Here is a 17,196-nt window from a genome sequence, read left to right as displayed (position 1 = left end):
ATGTCCAATGCATTGCTTTAAAAAATAATACGAACACACAAATAAAATAAGGTGTCGGCAGTCCGTTAATATTCCTCTTCAGACTTTATTTAAATCAGATTCCTCTGCATAAAAAAGCCTTTGACGAGAAGCATGAAACAGGGATGCTAATTACAATTTTCCTTGTTGCTTTGGAGTTTGCTACCTAGCTGCTTAGAAAGACATAAAAGTTGCAGCAAGGCTACAATAGCAATATTAATTCCATAAAATATTGTGCACATCACTGGAATGTGTTTGGTTAAGCTTTAGCACATGAAAAGCAATGCTAATTACCTTTGATGTAAAATACTGCCCAACAGCACCTTCCAAAGCCACCTGGCTTTTGCAGGCCTGCACAAGATACCACGAAATTAACTAGGCACATGCTGAGAAAAAACAGAAAACGAGGCAATCAAAAGCAATGTGCGCCACACTAAAAGGAAAACCACTTCATGTACCAAAATAAAAATCAAAATAAGAAGCAGGCTTAGAGTAGCACCTATTTTCAAAAAAAGCTCATGAAATCAAGGACCTGCACAGTTCTCATGAGGAAAATGATAAAGTTAGCACATACAACTCTGAACATTTCTGAAGTGGCACTGCATGGCAAGAATTTTAACTTCTGAATTAAAACACTTTCAGATTATGTATTACTGTAAGCTTTGAATTTATATTAAATTACCTCCACATGAAGTCTCAGCGTGACTCTCAGAAAATAAGGAATTTGATTTTTAAAATGCGCCTGTCGCTTGTGCATGCGGCCCATGGCTCTGTGAAAATCGAATCCATTTCACATGCATGCTCATAATACAGCAGCCTAAAGACATGTTTCTCAGAAACCATACAGTGTGGAAATGTGTGACAAAGGAAGTCTACCCTAACTAAAAATGTTTCTAGCATTTTCGAGCAGCACCCTACAATAGTAAGCAAGATGGAACATGCACAGGGCTGACTGACAGCAGAATATTCCACGGGCAGAGAAAATTAAGAAACCTATGAACAACTTGAACAGAAGCTTTTTTAGCAAAGGTATCTATACAATAGCGGTGTGCGAATATTCGAAATTTCGAATACAAATCGAATATTTTTGATATTTGATTCGTATTCACATTTGAGAAATTAATATTTGAGAATTTCCGAATATTTGAAAATTCCCGAATACTCGCCAGCTATCGCATACCACGGCGACGAAATTATCCAATGATCAAGTTTAAAGTTCCGGGAAAACAATGCGAAGGCCCTGTTCCCTTTCTTCGCCGTTGTTTTACCTCGCTTGGACCGATCACATTTCGACGCCGTTAGGCTTGATCTCGCGCGAAATTCCGCAAGTGGGCTTTCCCATATATCATAAATGCTACGAACAAGACGGCCGACGCACCGCTTCATACAATCACAACGCGAAAGCGCGTTTTTTTTTTCCGAGAACGCCTACTTGCAGAATTTCACATGAGGCTCCTGAAGGGGCGAGTCGAGGTGTCACCAACAAGGCAAGCAATCCTGCAAAAATTCCGCCTACTGCATGGTACACTGCAACCCATGCACCTCTTAAATGCGCTTAACGGCAGGCGCGACGACATTCGGAGGGCACCTGTCGCTAGGCCAAAAGATAGCCGGGACGCGCAGTTTCGGTCTGTGAGCTTCGCCGCTCATCCACGGTAACTGCAGCTGTCGGGCCACACATTCATCGGTAATTCCATCCCAACACCAAGCCGCTTTCGGATGCCGACTGGCGCTTTGCTGGTCTTTCTTTTTTTTTCCTTTTTTAGAAGCAATCTCGCCGTTCTGAACGCAATGTGCATTCCCCCCTCGCTTACGTTAGCAGAGCTCTTCCAGCTTGCCAAAACTGGGCGCTCATCATGGGCTTATAGGAGTTTGAGCGATCAAGCTGCCTCGCAAGGCTTCACCGCATTTTAGTATTTTCGGCATTTTATTTAGGGGAGGGGGGGCCCCCCCCCTCCCCCCCTCCCCCACATTAGAAATCGACCTTCGGATAATTCGGGCATTTCTTCCGGTCCCTTGAACTCTGAATTAATGCGGTTTTACTAGCCATCATGTTAATTTTTGTTGTCAGTCTTGTCATATTGCGGATATCGTTTTGCATGACCACATTACAGGCTGGATACTGTATGCTGTGCAATCAAGTAGTATGCATTTCTGTGTACATGTTTTTTATACGGTGCTGAGGCAGTCTAATTTTGTTTATTTCAGTTGCAGAGACCTTATACTGTTTTGAAAAAATTAACTCTTTCTGGTCATCGGTCGGGCATCGCCCGACAGCACAAAAATGAGTGTCCAGTCAGTTGTCGGACATGGCCTGACAGCGCTTTGCTTGCTATGTATTTCTGTAAGAAAAATTGCACGCCATCTGGTTGGAACTATTGTAGCCCAAAAATTGGCTATTTAACTTTCCTCCCGAGGAGAGCAGCACCATACTGATGCAAAAATATTTGTGGTCACGTGGTTTTGAGGGCCTCAATTAGCGCCAATAAATCGCGGCATGACTTTCATTCCAGCAGGCATGTTATATGGAAAGTTGTCTAATGACTGTGGAAATAGAAGATGACTTTATTGACGAAGACAACTATGGCCTCCTTCGACATAGATTGCGCGCTCTCTGCAGTGACAGAACGAGATAAGGTGGCAGAAGGGAGATGGTATTTTTTCGCAAGACATCCAAGAAGAAGGGTGGCCCCCACCCAGGAGAGTGCTTCAAGAGGTACAACACCCTAAAGAAACTCAGCTGAAGCCTTAGCAAAGCAGAAAAAAATGCTTAAATACCGTATAAATGCATGTAAGGGCTGCACCCCGTTTTCCAGAAGAAAATGTTTAAAAAAAATAAATCCATGTAGGGGCCGCACCAGAACTTTCCATGACCCAGGCGGGAATAGCCTTCTAAATGCATGCGCCGTGGCCTCCGCGATCAGCTCCGGTTGCGAGCAATGGTGTGCATGATCGTGAAACGCTTGATCGCAGAGGCTATGCACGTGCTCAGGAGCTTCGAAGTGCCGTCCATGGATGGCGCTCGTGATCGCTGTCATCATCATCACCAACTTTTTCCTTCGCTGCGACCTCCAGTTATTCACATCGGCATCAGTATCACCAGCTCCAGCCTTTGTTGCTTTTGTGGCATGTTAGCGTGTTTGCCGTAGTCGTGGTGCTTGTGGCTTTCGCGTACTGCTGCCGAGCATTGCAGTTTTAGCACAATGGGCAAGCACCTTAATAGCTACATGGCTGGGAGTTAGCTCTCAAACACTTCCGGAAAGCGTGTGGCGGGCAGGAAATTCGACGTGGCCGAGGAGTGCGTCCGATGATGGTGCAACCAAAAGGATGCATTAAGAAACAAACACAAGCTGCAAAAAGCACGCTTTCCGAGGCAAGCCGTGAGAGTTTCCCGAACTGGAAGAGAGCTGCTCTGCTATGTGATGAAAGTGCGGAACAACGGCTATGCGTTGACAACGGACAGTGACGATTGAATGCGGAATAAATGCCGTCCATTCCCTGTTTGGTGTGTTTTTACTCAAAAAAAAATTTTTTTTCCCCCACATCGCGTGTATGGGCCGCACCCTGAAAATTGGCCCTTGAATCTGGGAAAAAAAGTGCGGCCCTTACACACGTTTTTATGGTAGATGTTTTAAGCAAATCACGACATTGTGCTCCCTCCCTCTGCAAGGGGCTAGAAGGCCTAAAAGAATGCTGACCGATGCAGTAGTCACTGAAGAAAGTAGACCTGACCAGAAAGGGTTAAGGGCAACAACATTTACTTGTTTACCATTTTCTGAAAAAAATTTTTTTTTGTACTGGACAGATATTTCATACGATATTCGAAGTCATTTTTTCTTTTCTTCATATTCGTATTCTATTCATATTTGAAAATTTCAATATTTGCACACCCCTACTATATAACGCAACTGCATGTATATACAGTATACTCCCTTTAAACGAACTTGAAGGGACCAGAAAATTCGTTTGTCTTATTAGAAGTCCGTCTTAACAGAAGTGCCCTTAAAAAAGTTGTGCGAGCATGTCAGGTGTGTCCAAATATGTTACATGAGAACAATGATTAAAATAGCGTTTCAGAGGTAGGATATTTACAAATAGAGCATTTAACGCACTATGCATGAAGTGAGCTAAAGACAAAGCATGAAACAAGCTTATGTTATCCTACTTGAAAATGGCATTTGTGTAGTTTTCTTTCTCTTTCCTTTCTCTTTTTTCTCGCTGTATCCCACAGTGCCTGCTATTCATATGTTTCCGTCTGATTTTTGCTTTCCATCCAGCTCCGACCACTTCAAAGGTGCACAGCAGGCACAGTACGTGCCTTTCCGAATGCTATTCCGTAGTGTGCGCGACGCCAACATCTGGCCATTTCTGCACTGCAATAACACTTGCTTTGATGCTACGTCTGTTAAACATGCAGTCCCCGAGTTTTAAAGCGCCAAGTCAACGAGTGGGTGCACTTTGAGCATACGTGCCTTTTAGTTTGTGCAATAATTGCACGAAAGTGCACAGAAGCCATCTTGTGGAGGTGCTTTGTTGCGTAGAAGCATTTTATATAATTTTTAGTGCAAAAGCACTTCTAGTAGCACTCCCTGGGTTTCAGCGGTATTCGTCTGCGTGAAGCCTCTGAATTGCAAGTCCAACTGGCTCAGTGGATCCGTGGACACCTCAATTGTGCTGAGTAGGCAGTGGCATTCACCTACAAATTGATGCAGTTATGTGCCTTTCCTTTTCTCAAAACCTGTGGAAGGTTTAGACTCCGTTGATTTTGAGGAATGGAAAGGCGTATAACTACTTCAATGGGTCAGTGGACACCTCAATCGCACTTTGGGGGGTTTGTGGCGATGGTGTCCGCCTGCAAAAAACCGTGCTTTCGCACAATATTTTGTGTTTAACAATGCTAAACCGCCAGCCATTTTTTTTTCCTTAGTGCCACAGGAACACCCCGTGAGTGTTGTTACATACGGTCACCATGGTTTGCAGTCGCTGCAAAAGTTCATCTTAACAGAAGGCCACGCAAAACAGTTCATGTTAAGCAGATTTTTTATTTTTTTTACATTGACTCCCATGGGAAACCAACCAAAAAGCCTCACTAGTTCATCTTATCCGAGAATTCATCCTAACCAAATTCATCTTAATGTGAGTCTACTGCATATAAGATATCCATATACTGCATGAATAAAGTAGTTATAACAAATGCACACGTGATCAGAAAATTAAACTGCAAAAGGCCACCTTCATGCAAGAGCTACACTTTATGAAAATACCAAAAAAAGACCAGTCATGGGGAGAATGTACACAACATCAGAATCCCCCCCCCCCCCCCCCCCTAAATCCCTAGCTGAGCAAATCCAAAGCAAAGCACAAACATTTTTGAAGGCAGAATGTGACATAAAAATTATATTCTAGGTAGAATATAGTGCATTCATGCTGATGAAAGTGTGATTCACTTGAGTTTAGATTTTTAACTAATAACGCTACTGTACACAAAGTTGCATTATGATCCATGCAGCAGGAAAGCAGAAATTTGGATTTTCCAATGTGATTGCAGACTACCACACTGATTGCCACTGCACAAGTACAGTGCTAAAGTTAAAAATGATATCATGAAGAGCTCAAACTGATTGTCAATATAGATCACATTATGGAAATAAATAAGGCATTATCACATGACGCTTAGTTTTACATCAATATGACCTTTGCTTATTGCCTTGCAATAACTCACTTTGACTGGTGCAAACAATGGGCCTTTGTAATTTCTTGATCACCGTTAACAAATACACTAAAAAAAAACCAAAGCTGGAAGCTATTGCGACAGAGTTGAGCTGAATTTCTCAGGAATGTCTGACATGCATGACAGGGCACTTTTTGTTTTCAGTTTGGAGTCAAGCCCATAAATAATGGTCCCACTCTTATGTGTTGTGTTGGGTTTGATGGCACATGGGCAGCTAAGGCCATCATGCACCAAGCACAAGGTATAGATAAGTTTTCTGCAGAACTTTATAAAAAAGTGAAAAGTGATCGGTGCTGGTGATGATGAAGGAAACACATTTTAAAAATGGTCACTAGTAAAAGCTTTGAAAATGGTCGGGTAACCTGACTAACCATCCTTGGCTGGGCAAGGATCTCGAAGCTCCCAACCAATCAAATAAAGACCTCAGCCTTCATTTCAAAAGTGAGAAAGTGGCTGAGGTGTATTGTAAATTCAAGCAAAGCACTGGGTAAGAACTCACAATTTCTGAAGAAAGCCTCCTTCTCTTAGCTAAAAACCTAGGACATGTCAACAATTGAATTATTTGGTTTTGGTTTTACATATTGGGGTTTAACGTCTCATAGCGACTCAGGCTATGAGGGACGCCGTAGTGAAAGGCTCCGGAAATTTCGACCAGCTGGGGTCCTTTAACGTGCACTGACATCACAGAGTACACGGGCCTTCAGAAAGGAATGCATTCATTACAAAATTCAGTAAAATACTTCTTTCTTAGTATTTATAGTTTTGAGCATGCAAATAAAATATGGTTTAGTGTGAGCTCATCTCCACATCTTTCACAAAGAGGTTTGTCTTGTTTTGTCAGTAAGTAGTTATGCGTCAGGTGTGTCGTGTCCTATGCAAAGGCGACATAAGATCATTTCAATGAAACGTTCCTGGTGTCTGCAAGACTTCCATTCCCCCAAGGTGGGCTTTAAGAAGTGCAGTTTGTTGTTCAGTTCATTATCCCACTCTTTCTGCCATTTGTTCTTCAGTTTATTATGTAGCAACTTCATGCAGTCTTTATAAGGTATGTTCACATTATTGATTTCCCCCCTACGAGCTTGTGTAGCAGCTCAATAGTCTTCTCAACGGTGTAAAGTGCAAGACGTGTGGCAGCAGCGTGAAAATCGGCCGTGGTGACCGAGAATACGGCCTTGCCATCAAGCTTTTCTTGACGTGTGCCAAGTGCGGCGACAAGGCATCGGTGTGGAGTTCGCCGCGTGTTGAAGGAAAACAAAAGATAAATCCTTTTGTGGTTAACATTCTGGCTGCGCGCACGATGCAGAGTACCGGCAACCAGCAAACTGCATTCAACGACATCTTCGCCACGATGAATATTTCTCATTGTGGGCTGCTTACGAAAACGTGGCAGAGCTACGTAAAAGGAAAGCTGACACCTGCCACGGCTCGTGCAGCCGAAAAAGTGATTGTTCAGTGCACGGAGTTAGTCCGGCAGCTGTATGGTGACCTGAACCTCGACAATCCTGGCAACGTAGCCGTGTCCTATGATGGGACTTGGATGACTCGTGAACATTCTTCCCACATCACAGTCGGCACCGCCATTGAGCTTTTTACGGGGCTTGTCCTAGACTACGTTGTCCTCAGTAATTTTTGCGCGGGTTGCGAGCAAGGACTGAAAGTGGACGACGCCTCGTACGAAGAATGGAGAGCCAGCCATGTCTGCCAGAAAAATAGTGATAAGAAGGCTGATGAAATGGAAGTAGAAGCAGCCCTCATTCTTTTCAGATCTCTCCAGAAGAACAACCTCAGATACACAACTGTGCTGTCAGATGGCAACAGCTGGTCCTTCTTCGCCCTGAAAGAGGACGAAGTGTACGGCTACGTTGAGGTTAAAAAAGAGGATTGCATCAACCGTGTACAAAAGCGGACGGGAACAGCGCTGCACAATCTGCTGTCAAAACAAATAGGTTCTGGCTCACAACCACTTGGTGGTAAAGGAAGACTAACCGGTGATCTCGTGAACAAGCTGAGTTCGTACTATGGCTGGGCACTCAAGTCCCACATTGGCAACATAGAGGAAATGTCAAAAGCTGTGATGGCTACCTACTGACATCTAATGATCAGGAGTCAGGTCACAGCCTTTGCCCAAAAGGTCCCAGTTCCTGGTGCTGGCAGAATGCTGCGAGTGCCAGAGGAGAGCCAACTCCAAAGCACCGCTACAACCTTCATGTTCATGTCTGCAAGGCATAGTTGCAAATTTATGAGCGCCTGTCAGACAAGAAGCCTCTCAAGATATGTGTAAGGGGGAAAACCCAGAACAGCAATGAGAGCCTGCACTCTCTCATATGGGCACTCGCGCCAAAAGAAAGGCACGCATCCCTCTGCAGTGTCTAGGCCGTAGTGCAAGAAGGGGTTCTGAAGTTTAATGTAGGCTACCAAAGGACCTCGGCAGGAATTCAGAATGAGCTGAGTTTGAATCCTGGCCAGAGAAGCATGTGGCATATGGCAAAAAAGGGCAGGTGTCTGTCCACTGCATCTGCAAGTAAGCGCGCATCTGCAGAAAATGTGAAGCGCGCTGTGAAAAAGCGCCACAGAGGTGGTAGTGATCGAAATGACTATGCCCCCAAAGCATATTAACTATTCCTGGTAGTGGACATGTGCATATTTTTCACTTTTATTTATTAAAAATGACTTCTTTTTGTTTGTCATTTTCTCAAGATGTGAATTTGTGAGCGTGATATGTGAAGATGTGAGCGTGATATCTCAACACTCATGGCAGATAGAGTAATAATTTTTTTTTTCAGGATGAAGCCAAATGTGCTTAGCACACAATGTTGCAAGCAGATTTTTAAATTTCTTTTTTGAAAGTTTTTTAAACTGGCTCTTTTTGTGACCACTATGCTGCTATGTTTTGACCTATGAACTTCATTATGCAATAAAATGAGAAATAACTGTTCAATCAAAAAACTGCTAGCAACATTGTGTTCCTTGTTCTTCCTAGTGTCTAGAAATGTGTCAATCTGAAGGTGTAAATCATTGGTTGTTTGGCCATTGTTCTTGCAGTAATTAGCCTAATTAGTGTAATTATCTCCTGAAATAATTGGTTCACAAAAAGTAATTTCAGTCTTGAAATCTGCACGAAAAACTACACAAGCATGCCAAGTTGCATCAATTTTGGTTGGTAAATAAGGAAAAGTTTTAAGACCAGTCTCCCCCCTTAATACATATTTCGACAGTAGATCCGCCTTTGTTTATAATAAGCGAGCGTTCAATAATAACTGTGGTTATAAACAGGCTCAAGTGTATATACAAAGCTTCTTCGCAAGAAAACCACCCCCATAGGATGGTTTCAGAGCACCTTTGTGCAAAGCTGTGGGGAAGCCATCTTGCGGGAGCATGCTTTCTTGGAGGAAAGCTCTTTTGCCAGTATGGAGAAGGCAGGACAGGAAAAGCAAGGCAGGCAAAGGCACCTCAAGTGCCGGCGTTGCCTCCCACAGACTAAAAGGCCCGTATACGCAAAGTGCACCAGCGCGTTGACTTGAGGCTTAAATGCCGGAAAAAAAGGACTGCATAGGAAGTACATTAGTATAAAAAACTGGATTGGTTCTTTCTTAATTCCCTCTAAAACTTGAACACATGTGACTCCAAAGTGAATATTTGAAATTTTGCATAATTAATCTTACCTAATTAATTAGAAATTAAAGGATACTCTGAAGAGTGTCACACGGAAGGAAACAATATGTCGGTTTCACGCAGCTCAGGTACTCCACATTTTTTTAATCATTGGTTTAATTTATGTCAAACACCCAGTACAATCTTTCATGCAACAAAACACATAACCACATCTGCTCCTAATAGAAGCATGGCTCTGAACATGCATATTGTGCAGTTCATTAATCCACCTAACAATGTCACCCACAAAAATCTGCAAACATTTCTGCCAGAAAGGGCACTAAATCACATCATTTCCGATTCTTCGAGTTTCTATCCAACCATTTCACACTGCACCAGTAAAGATGTTAGTCAACAACTGCCAACAATCAGAACAAAATAACCAATAAAAACAAACCTCAATCTGAGCCTCCTTGGCTTTCAGCTCCGCTCGTAGCTGGTTTCGTTCAGCATAAAGCTGCTCCACTGAAGCTGCTGAATTATCTCCAATTTCAGATTGTCTGGTCATGTCAACATATTTTGCATGAGGGACCATACGCCGTCTCGGTATGAACCCAGCTCTTGAACACATTCCAGGACCAGGCAGCAGCTCTGGTTGTTGTTGGACAAATGGAGCTCGAAACCTGCAGTTCATTTGGAAGCAGTACTTGTAATTTTTTGGCATGCACAAGGTTTTTTTAGCAGCTTCATTGTTACATCAATTGACACTTGCAAGCTTGGAAATGTAAATGACTATCGCTCTCATCTCAGAGACTTCTTTTTTTTCTCCACAGGTTTATTCCTACATCAGAATAACGACCTGTGGAACAAGTTGATGCATGATGAAATGAATGGCGGCGCAACGACGACAGCGCGAGAGAAGGACAACGCACACCTGCACACTACCAACTGTTTATTACAAAGAAAGGAGGCATATTTATAACACACAGCTCAAGCATGCTACACAGTGCATTATCTCTCTGAACCCAGCCAGTGACAGGACAACAGCTTGAAAGGAGGCAGCACACGTGTAATCGCATAATCTATCTTGTCCCCTGCACATAAAGTATAGCATCTGATAAATGATTTTCAAAACCAAAGAGAGGAATAAAAAAATTTTCTTAGCAATAGCAGTGTTAGACAGGGCAAAGGCCTCTCCCATGTACCTTCAATTAACCCTGTCCATTGCCAGTTGCGGCCACCGTATCCGCGCAAACTTCTTAATCTCATCCGCTCACCTAATTTTCTGCCGCCCCCTGCTAAGCTTGCTTTCTCTTGGAATCCACTCCGTTACCCTTAAAGACCAGCAGTTATCTTGCCTTCGCATTACATGCCCTGCCCAAGCCCATTTCTTCCTCTTGATTTTGACTTTATTCAAACGTTTCAATCAGGGTCTGGCCTTTGTCAGAGTCTGACTCAGAGTCAGAGTCAGAGTCTGACAAAAACCAGACCCTGGTCGAAACGTTAGAATAAAGTTGTTTTTCTACCGTGTGTCAACCGAATTAGTATGTATATATATATGTGTCTATATATATATATATATATTGTCACGGCTTGACGTACAGCCCGGCGGCGAGAACGGGTGAAGACAGGGAGCACAGAAAAACAGGGAGGTCCACCAGCAGCAACGTCGGCGTCGGCGCGCGGCAAAAACACTCCTCGTCTTTTTCTTCCACTCGCGACACTACCTCCCCCTATAAAGAAGCATCGTCCCGATGCTAACACGAAAACAAAGGCGCAGGGCGGAAAACCGCACACGCGCACAAAAACTCCTGCTGGCCAGTGTAGAAGGAGGTGGGAAAATCAGTTCGGGGCAGACGATCATCGCGCGTAACATGGCTTAAGCCGCACTACGTGCACAATATCAGGGCGGGGTGAACGACGTGATGACGGTCGTGTTCCTTCGGGCAGCACCTCGTAGTCAAGTTCACCGATGCGGCGAAGAACTGTATACGGGCCAAAGTACCGCTTTATGAGTTTGTCGGAGAGACCTCGACGGCGTACTGGTGTCCACACCCAGACCTTGTCTCCAGGGTAAAAATGTACATCGCGTCAACGGAGATCGTACCGACGAGCGTCGGCATGCTGTTGGTGTTGGATGCGGAGTCTAGCGAGTTGCCGAGCTTCTTCCGCGCGCTCGCATACTATTCGGGCACCATCGTCTACGTCGACAGGCGGCTCGTGCGGTAGCATAGCGTCAAGCATCGTGGTGACCTGTCTGCCGTGGACCAGCTGGAAAGGGGTCATACCGGCCGTCTCCTGGACAGCGGTATTATAAGCGAATGTAACGTAGGGCAGTACCGAGTCCCAACTGCGATGGGCGACATCCACGTACATGGCGATCATGTCGGCCATGGTCTTGTTCAGGCGCTCCGTCAGCCCATTCGTTTGTGGATGGTACGCAGTAGTTCGGCGGTGGCTGGTGCAGCTGAGACGGAGGATCTCCTGTGTGAGCTTGGCCAGAAACGCTGCACCCCGGTCAGTGATCAAAACGGCAGGGGCACCGTGACGGAGCACAATGCACTCAATAAAAAATTTGGCTGCCTCAACAGCTGTCGCAGACGGAAGTGCTCGGGACTCCGCGTATTGCGTTAGGTAGTCCGTCGCTATAATAATGTACCTGTTGCCCGACTGCGACGTCGGAAATGGACCAAGAAAATCCATTCCGACGGTGTGGAACGGAACAAGCGGTGGTTCGAGTGGTTGGAGAAGACCAGCTGGTCGTACGGGTGGTGTTTTGCGCCTTTGACACTCTCGACAAGTTCTTACGTAGTGACGCACGTACTTAGGAAGTGTCGGCCAGTAGTACCGTTCTCGAATACGTGAAAGCGTCCGGCTGTAGCCAAGGTGACCAGCTGTAGGATCGTCGTGGCAAGCTTGGGCGACCTCGGAGCGCAGGTCCTCCGGCACAACAAGGAGCCACGACCTCGGGCTGCTGTCGAAGTTCTGCTTGTACAATACGCCGTGCATTATCTTGAACGTCGGCAGTATGCGCTGGAAAACTCGAGGCACCGCAGCTTCGTGGCCTTCCAAGTGCGCCATCAGCTGACCAATCTGAGGATCACTGCGTTGCCGAGCAGCCATATCTGCCGTGTCCAATGCCCCAAGAAAGCCGTCCTCTTCGTCATTTTCGCCTCCCGGTGCCGGCTCCACAGGGGCTCGAGACAAGCAGTCAGCATCACGATGTTTGCGGCCGGACTTGTAGGTGATGGTGACGTCGTACTCCTGTAGCTGAAGGCTCCACCGAGCAAGGCGGCCTGCGGGATCCTTAATATTGGCGAGCCAGCACAGCGAATGGTGGTCGGTGACGACACGAAAAGGGCGACCGTACAGATAGGGCCGGAATTTGGTGATGGCCCAGATGACAGCGAGGCACTCTTTTTCAGTTGTCGAGTAATTGTCAGGGAGCGCTCTGGTCCTGGCGATGGGCGGGAGGAGGACGACGAACTGCGGCGGCGTAGCTCAGAGCTGGTGGGTCGGCTGCAGCTACAATTGGGACGTCTTCTGGCGCCAGCGCGTGTCGCAGTTCTTCGCGAACGGCCGACGCGATGGAGACAGAGGCGGGCTGCTCAGGAGTAGGGAAGAGCTTTTTCAGCTCCTCGCGGATGACGTCGCGAATTATTTCTCGAACATCGGCGAGACCAACTCCGCCCAAGTCAGACGAGGCAAGACTTGAGACGACAGGAAGAAGCTCAGTCTCTGAAAGTGACTGGTTCTTGTCGCCAATGCCTGCTCGATGTTGGTAGCTTCGGCGACGAATCCGGCCACTGTGGTCAGAGGATTGCGGATGAGGCCTCCAAAGATGTCATTCCGGACGCCCCTCATCAACGCCCGTACCTTTTTCTCCTCAGTAGCCCGCGGGTCGGCGCGGGCACTCAGACGCAGCACGTCTTCGACGAAGCTCCTGATGCTTTCGGTAGGTCCCTGGATGCGAGCGTGGAGCAGATCTTCAGCTTGCTGTCGCCGGTGCTGGTTCGCGAACGTGCGTACCAGTTCGCTCTTGCACGTCTCCCATGATGTTAACGAAGCCTCATGGTTCTCAAACCAATACTTCGCTGTGGCTTCCAGGGAGAAGTACAGGTTTTGCAGGCATTGGTCTGGAGTCCACCCGTTATGTCGCGCTACTCTTTCATAGTTTTGGACCCAGTCTTCAACATCGTCAAGGCCATCGCCACGGAACGGCACGACAGATCTTGGAGTGAGAGGCACGTAGACGATCCTCGGTGCAATCGCGGGGTCGGTTTGTTGTGACTGGGACACCATGGTGACGTTGGCTGTCCTAGATGTCCGCGATCCCTCGGGCAAGAGTCCGAATTCCGGCGCTTGGCCTTGCTGGCGTCGGCTAGCGCGAGTCTCGGTTTCCGCCGAGGGCTCCTCCAAGAAAACTCGATGGCCAGGACTTAGGACGGGGCTCGAACTGCGAGGCGGGGTGCGCTGCATGAGATGCGTAACCCCGCACCACCACCAAATGTCACGGCTTGACGTACAGGCCGGCGGCGAGAACGGGTGAAGACAGGGAGCACAGAAAAACAGGGAGGTCCACCAGCAGCAACGTCGTCGTCGGCGCGCGGCAAAAACACTCCTCGTCTTTTTCTTCCACTCGCGACAATACAACATATGGCTAAACATTCCCCAAACCAAAGCTTTTGTGTCATCTTGGAAAACTAAATTGTGACGGTAGTTTGCTGTAGAGAGAATCTTGATACAGTAGCATACATAAGACACTGAATGCACATAAAAATACTTTATTACTTCATTGTAGCAAACATCTAATTGTAGCAGCATTTGTTGCACATTACAGGCATGAAGCAGGAAAAAATACACACCAACTACATGGCCTCTTTGTGCAGCTTCCTGAATTACTTAGTTTCTTGCCGAGAGCTAGCAACACTGGTCTGTACAGCTCCCCGAGCTCACTGAAGCATTCAATGCTCCTTCTTGTGTTCCTCTGAAAGACTGCATCAGTACAAAGTGCACCCATGAGATCCCAACTGGTCTCATCAATTCACAGTGATCACGTGACTGATATCCCCACCTAAGGATTTGCATGATCCTGGCCCAGATCTGATGAAAAGTACTACAAAAAAAAAAGTAACCCCAAATTTTTTGCCCCAGGGAACCCAAAAGCTTTCAATAAGTGCCAAGCACCCCCCCCCCCCCCCCTCATAATTCGTTGAGTTGCTCGTGAATGGACCCCTTGTTTTTTTTTACCTTTTAGTTCATTTGTAGGTATCTGTTTGTATGCTTGCTTCCAGCAAACAGTTTTATTAAATGCCATTTCTCATTCATGCTCAGAGCTTTAACACTAAGACGGGTACACAGAAAACTACAGTCACAAAACAAACAGGCTACTGCATTCACACACTCGACAGTCTAGAAAGCACACCGAATCATGTGACAGCTTGCCTGGCTTTCACTGGCTATTTGCCACTCCCCGCTCTGGCGGCAGCACAGCATCGGTGTTTTTTTTACTGTTTCAGTAGATACTGCCTGTCCAGCGCAAATAGGCTCAACGGCGACAAAACTTCGCCCCAGCACTGCTGACACCATCGAATCACCCCAAAAAACACCCCATGCGAGCAATGCTCCAACAAAGCCGTGCACTTTTTTTTTTTGTCCTGGTTTGACATTGCACAGTACATGGGTCTCTAGCATTTCACCTCCATTAAAATGGGACCCCTGCGGCCGGGATCGAACCGTCTTTCGGGTGAGCGGCCAAGCACCTTAACCACTGAGCCACCACAGAGGGTTCCCTCCAGTTCCCTCCTTCAGTCCGATCTTGATAAAGTCCTAATTTGGTGTCAGAGATGGTGCATGGTTCTCAATCCATCAAAGTGCAAAATTATGTCCATCTCATGCCAATCTAACCCGTCTAAACCATTCGATTACAAGATTAACGAAGTTTCATTAGAGAATGTTTCATCTTATAAATATCTGGGTGTTCACATCACTAACAACTTAACCTGGCTCATGCACATAGAATATGTTATTAACAATGCAAACCGTGCTCTTGGTTACATATGCAGAAACTTCTCTCAGGATCCATCCCATTTGAAGTTACTTTTATATCAGACACTAATACGGCCAAAGCTAGAATACGCATCATCAATATGGGACCCCGCACAACTCACTTAAATCGATGCTATAGAATCTGTTCAGAACCAGCCAGCTCGCTTCATCCTTTCCGATTATTCTCGCATGGCTAGTGTTTCTTTAATGAAAACTAAACTTGGTCTGACTAATCTTGCAGTTCGCAGAAATATTTCACGCCTCAGTCTTTTCCACAGCATCTTCTTTCATAACGAGACACTAAAACAGGAATTTTTCTCTTCTATGCCATCATACCTGTCATTACGTGTTGACCATCCGCATAAAGTTTCCATCCCAACTTGTAAAACGAATGTACTTTTTAATTCTTTCACACCGAAGACTAGCACTGAGTGGAACCACCTTCCACCCCATATCGCCTGCATTGAAGATGCGTCATCTTTCAAGCCACTTATCACCAAGCATATCATCGAACAAGCGTCTGCATCATGAATTTGCCTTTTGCCTGTACTTTTTACTATGTTTTTTTTTCTTTTTTCACCCACCCCCTCTATAATGCCCTGCGGGCCCTGAGAGTATTGTAATAAATAAATAAATAAATAAATAAATAAATAAATAAATAAATAAATAAGCTTTGATTTATCATCCGTTCTGCTTTTATGCCACCAGTACTATATAGTCGAACAAATTTTGAGAACGAAGTCACAAACACTCCACAAAGCAGGCTCTAGCCAATGGCGCCAACCGACTGTCATGACGTCGCGGTAAATCCAATTCAGCGGAAGCCTCTGCCAGCCTCCTGCAAAGTCACACCGGGGGATTAACCGCAACGTCATGACAAATGGTTGACGCCATTGGCTCGAGGGCCATATTTGAGGGGCATTTGCCATTTCGTTCTAGAGTTGTATGCAACTGTAGTATTCTCTTGCTTGTCTCTACTGTTGATGTGTTAATTCTGCTTCACTATCCCTAAAACCAGAAGCTACTGGAAGGCAAATCACGTCATCTTCGATATCTGGATGTATTACTTTTCAGTCTAACAGAATATGTTTAATATCTTCTTTTGTGCTCCCCCACGCTGCACAAATATCATCTCCATGTTCATACTTACTTCTATATTAACGATTCTTTTGCTCCCTATTTCTGTCTCTACTTAGCCGTCTCGGTTTTGAACTGTTTTGATGTTCGTAATAACTTCTTATTCCCTGTTGTTGTCTGTGTAGCCTATCATAAGATTCCTTGTCCTTACCCTCAGTTACGTGTCCTCATTTTGACTGTATACTATATACCTCAAAACTTTGGTTTGGTTTATGGGGTTTAACGTCCCAAAGCGACTAAGGCTATGAGAGACGCCGTAGTGGAGGGCTCCGGAAATTACCTCAAAACTTTGGCTGCCCACCTCTGCCCATCCATTTTTTGTAGTCTCTGATCAAACAATATTTTGCCCTGTGCTTCCCCTGCCTTAAAGGACGACCAACCTATATCCCCCAGAACAGCCTTCAATGGGCCTCAAGAGCTAATCTGCCCACCGTTCTTTGATTAATCTCTAGTCTTTGTACCACATCTGATTTTAAGCACGCTCGCAAAAGTCAGCGCAAGCATGTGGTGCTATCTGCTGGCAAGGAACGAAAACTAAAATGCAGGCTGGTGATGACAAGAGTGGGCTTGATTGCGAAACGATGTCAGGCGTAGTGCTCCCGCTGTCGACACTTGGTCCTACCCTACTGGTGTGACATGTGAGATAACTTAGCATTTCAAAGTCGAGGAGC

The 17,196-nt window shown here is 45.7% G+C and overlaps 1 protein-coding gene across 1 annotated transcript in view; it reads right to left on the bottom strand.

The window, feature by feature from the left end:
• The window catches only part of LOC149351674 (serine/threonine-protein kinase 31-like), a 106,574-nt gene that overhangs the window by 55,149 nt on the left and 34,229 nt on the right, over window positions 1–17,196 (bottom strand). Inside the window, exons 7-9 of the mRNA XM_089575626.1 lie at window positions 15,778–15,784; window positions 9,798–10,023; window positions 313–369 (exon numbers count right to left, since the gene is read on the bottom strand). Of these exons, the coding sequence (XP_089431752.1) occupies window positions 313–369; window positions 9,798–10,023; window positions 15,778–15,784 (290 nt within the window). The remainder of the gene's footprint in view (window positions 1–312; window positions 370–9,797; window positions 10,024–15,777; window positions 15,785–17,196) is intronic.

Source organism: Amblyomma mixtum, chromosome 3, assembly GCF_055824585.1.
Source record: "Amblyomma mixtum isolate Tamu chromosome 3, ASM5582458v1, whole genome shotgun sequence".
Lineage (NCBI taxonomy): Eukaryota > Metazoa > Arthropoda > Arachnida > Ixodida > Ixodidae > Amblyomma > Amblyomma mixtum.
The sequence above is the reverse complement of the archived record's forward strand: the minus strand, read 5'-3'. Positions and strand labels throughout refer to the sequence as shown.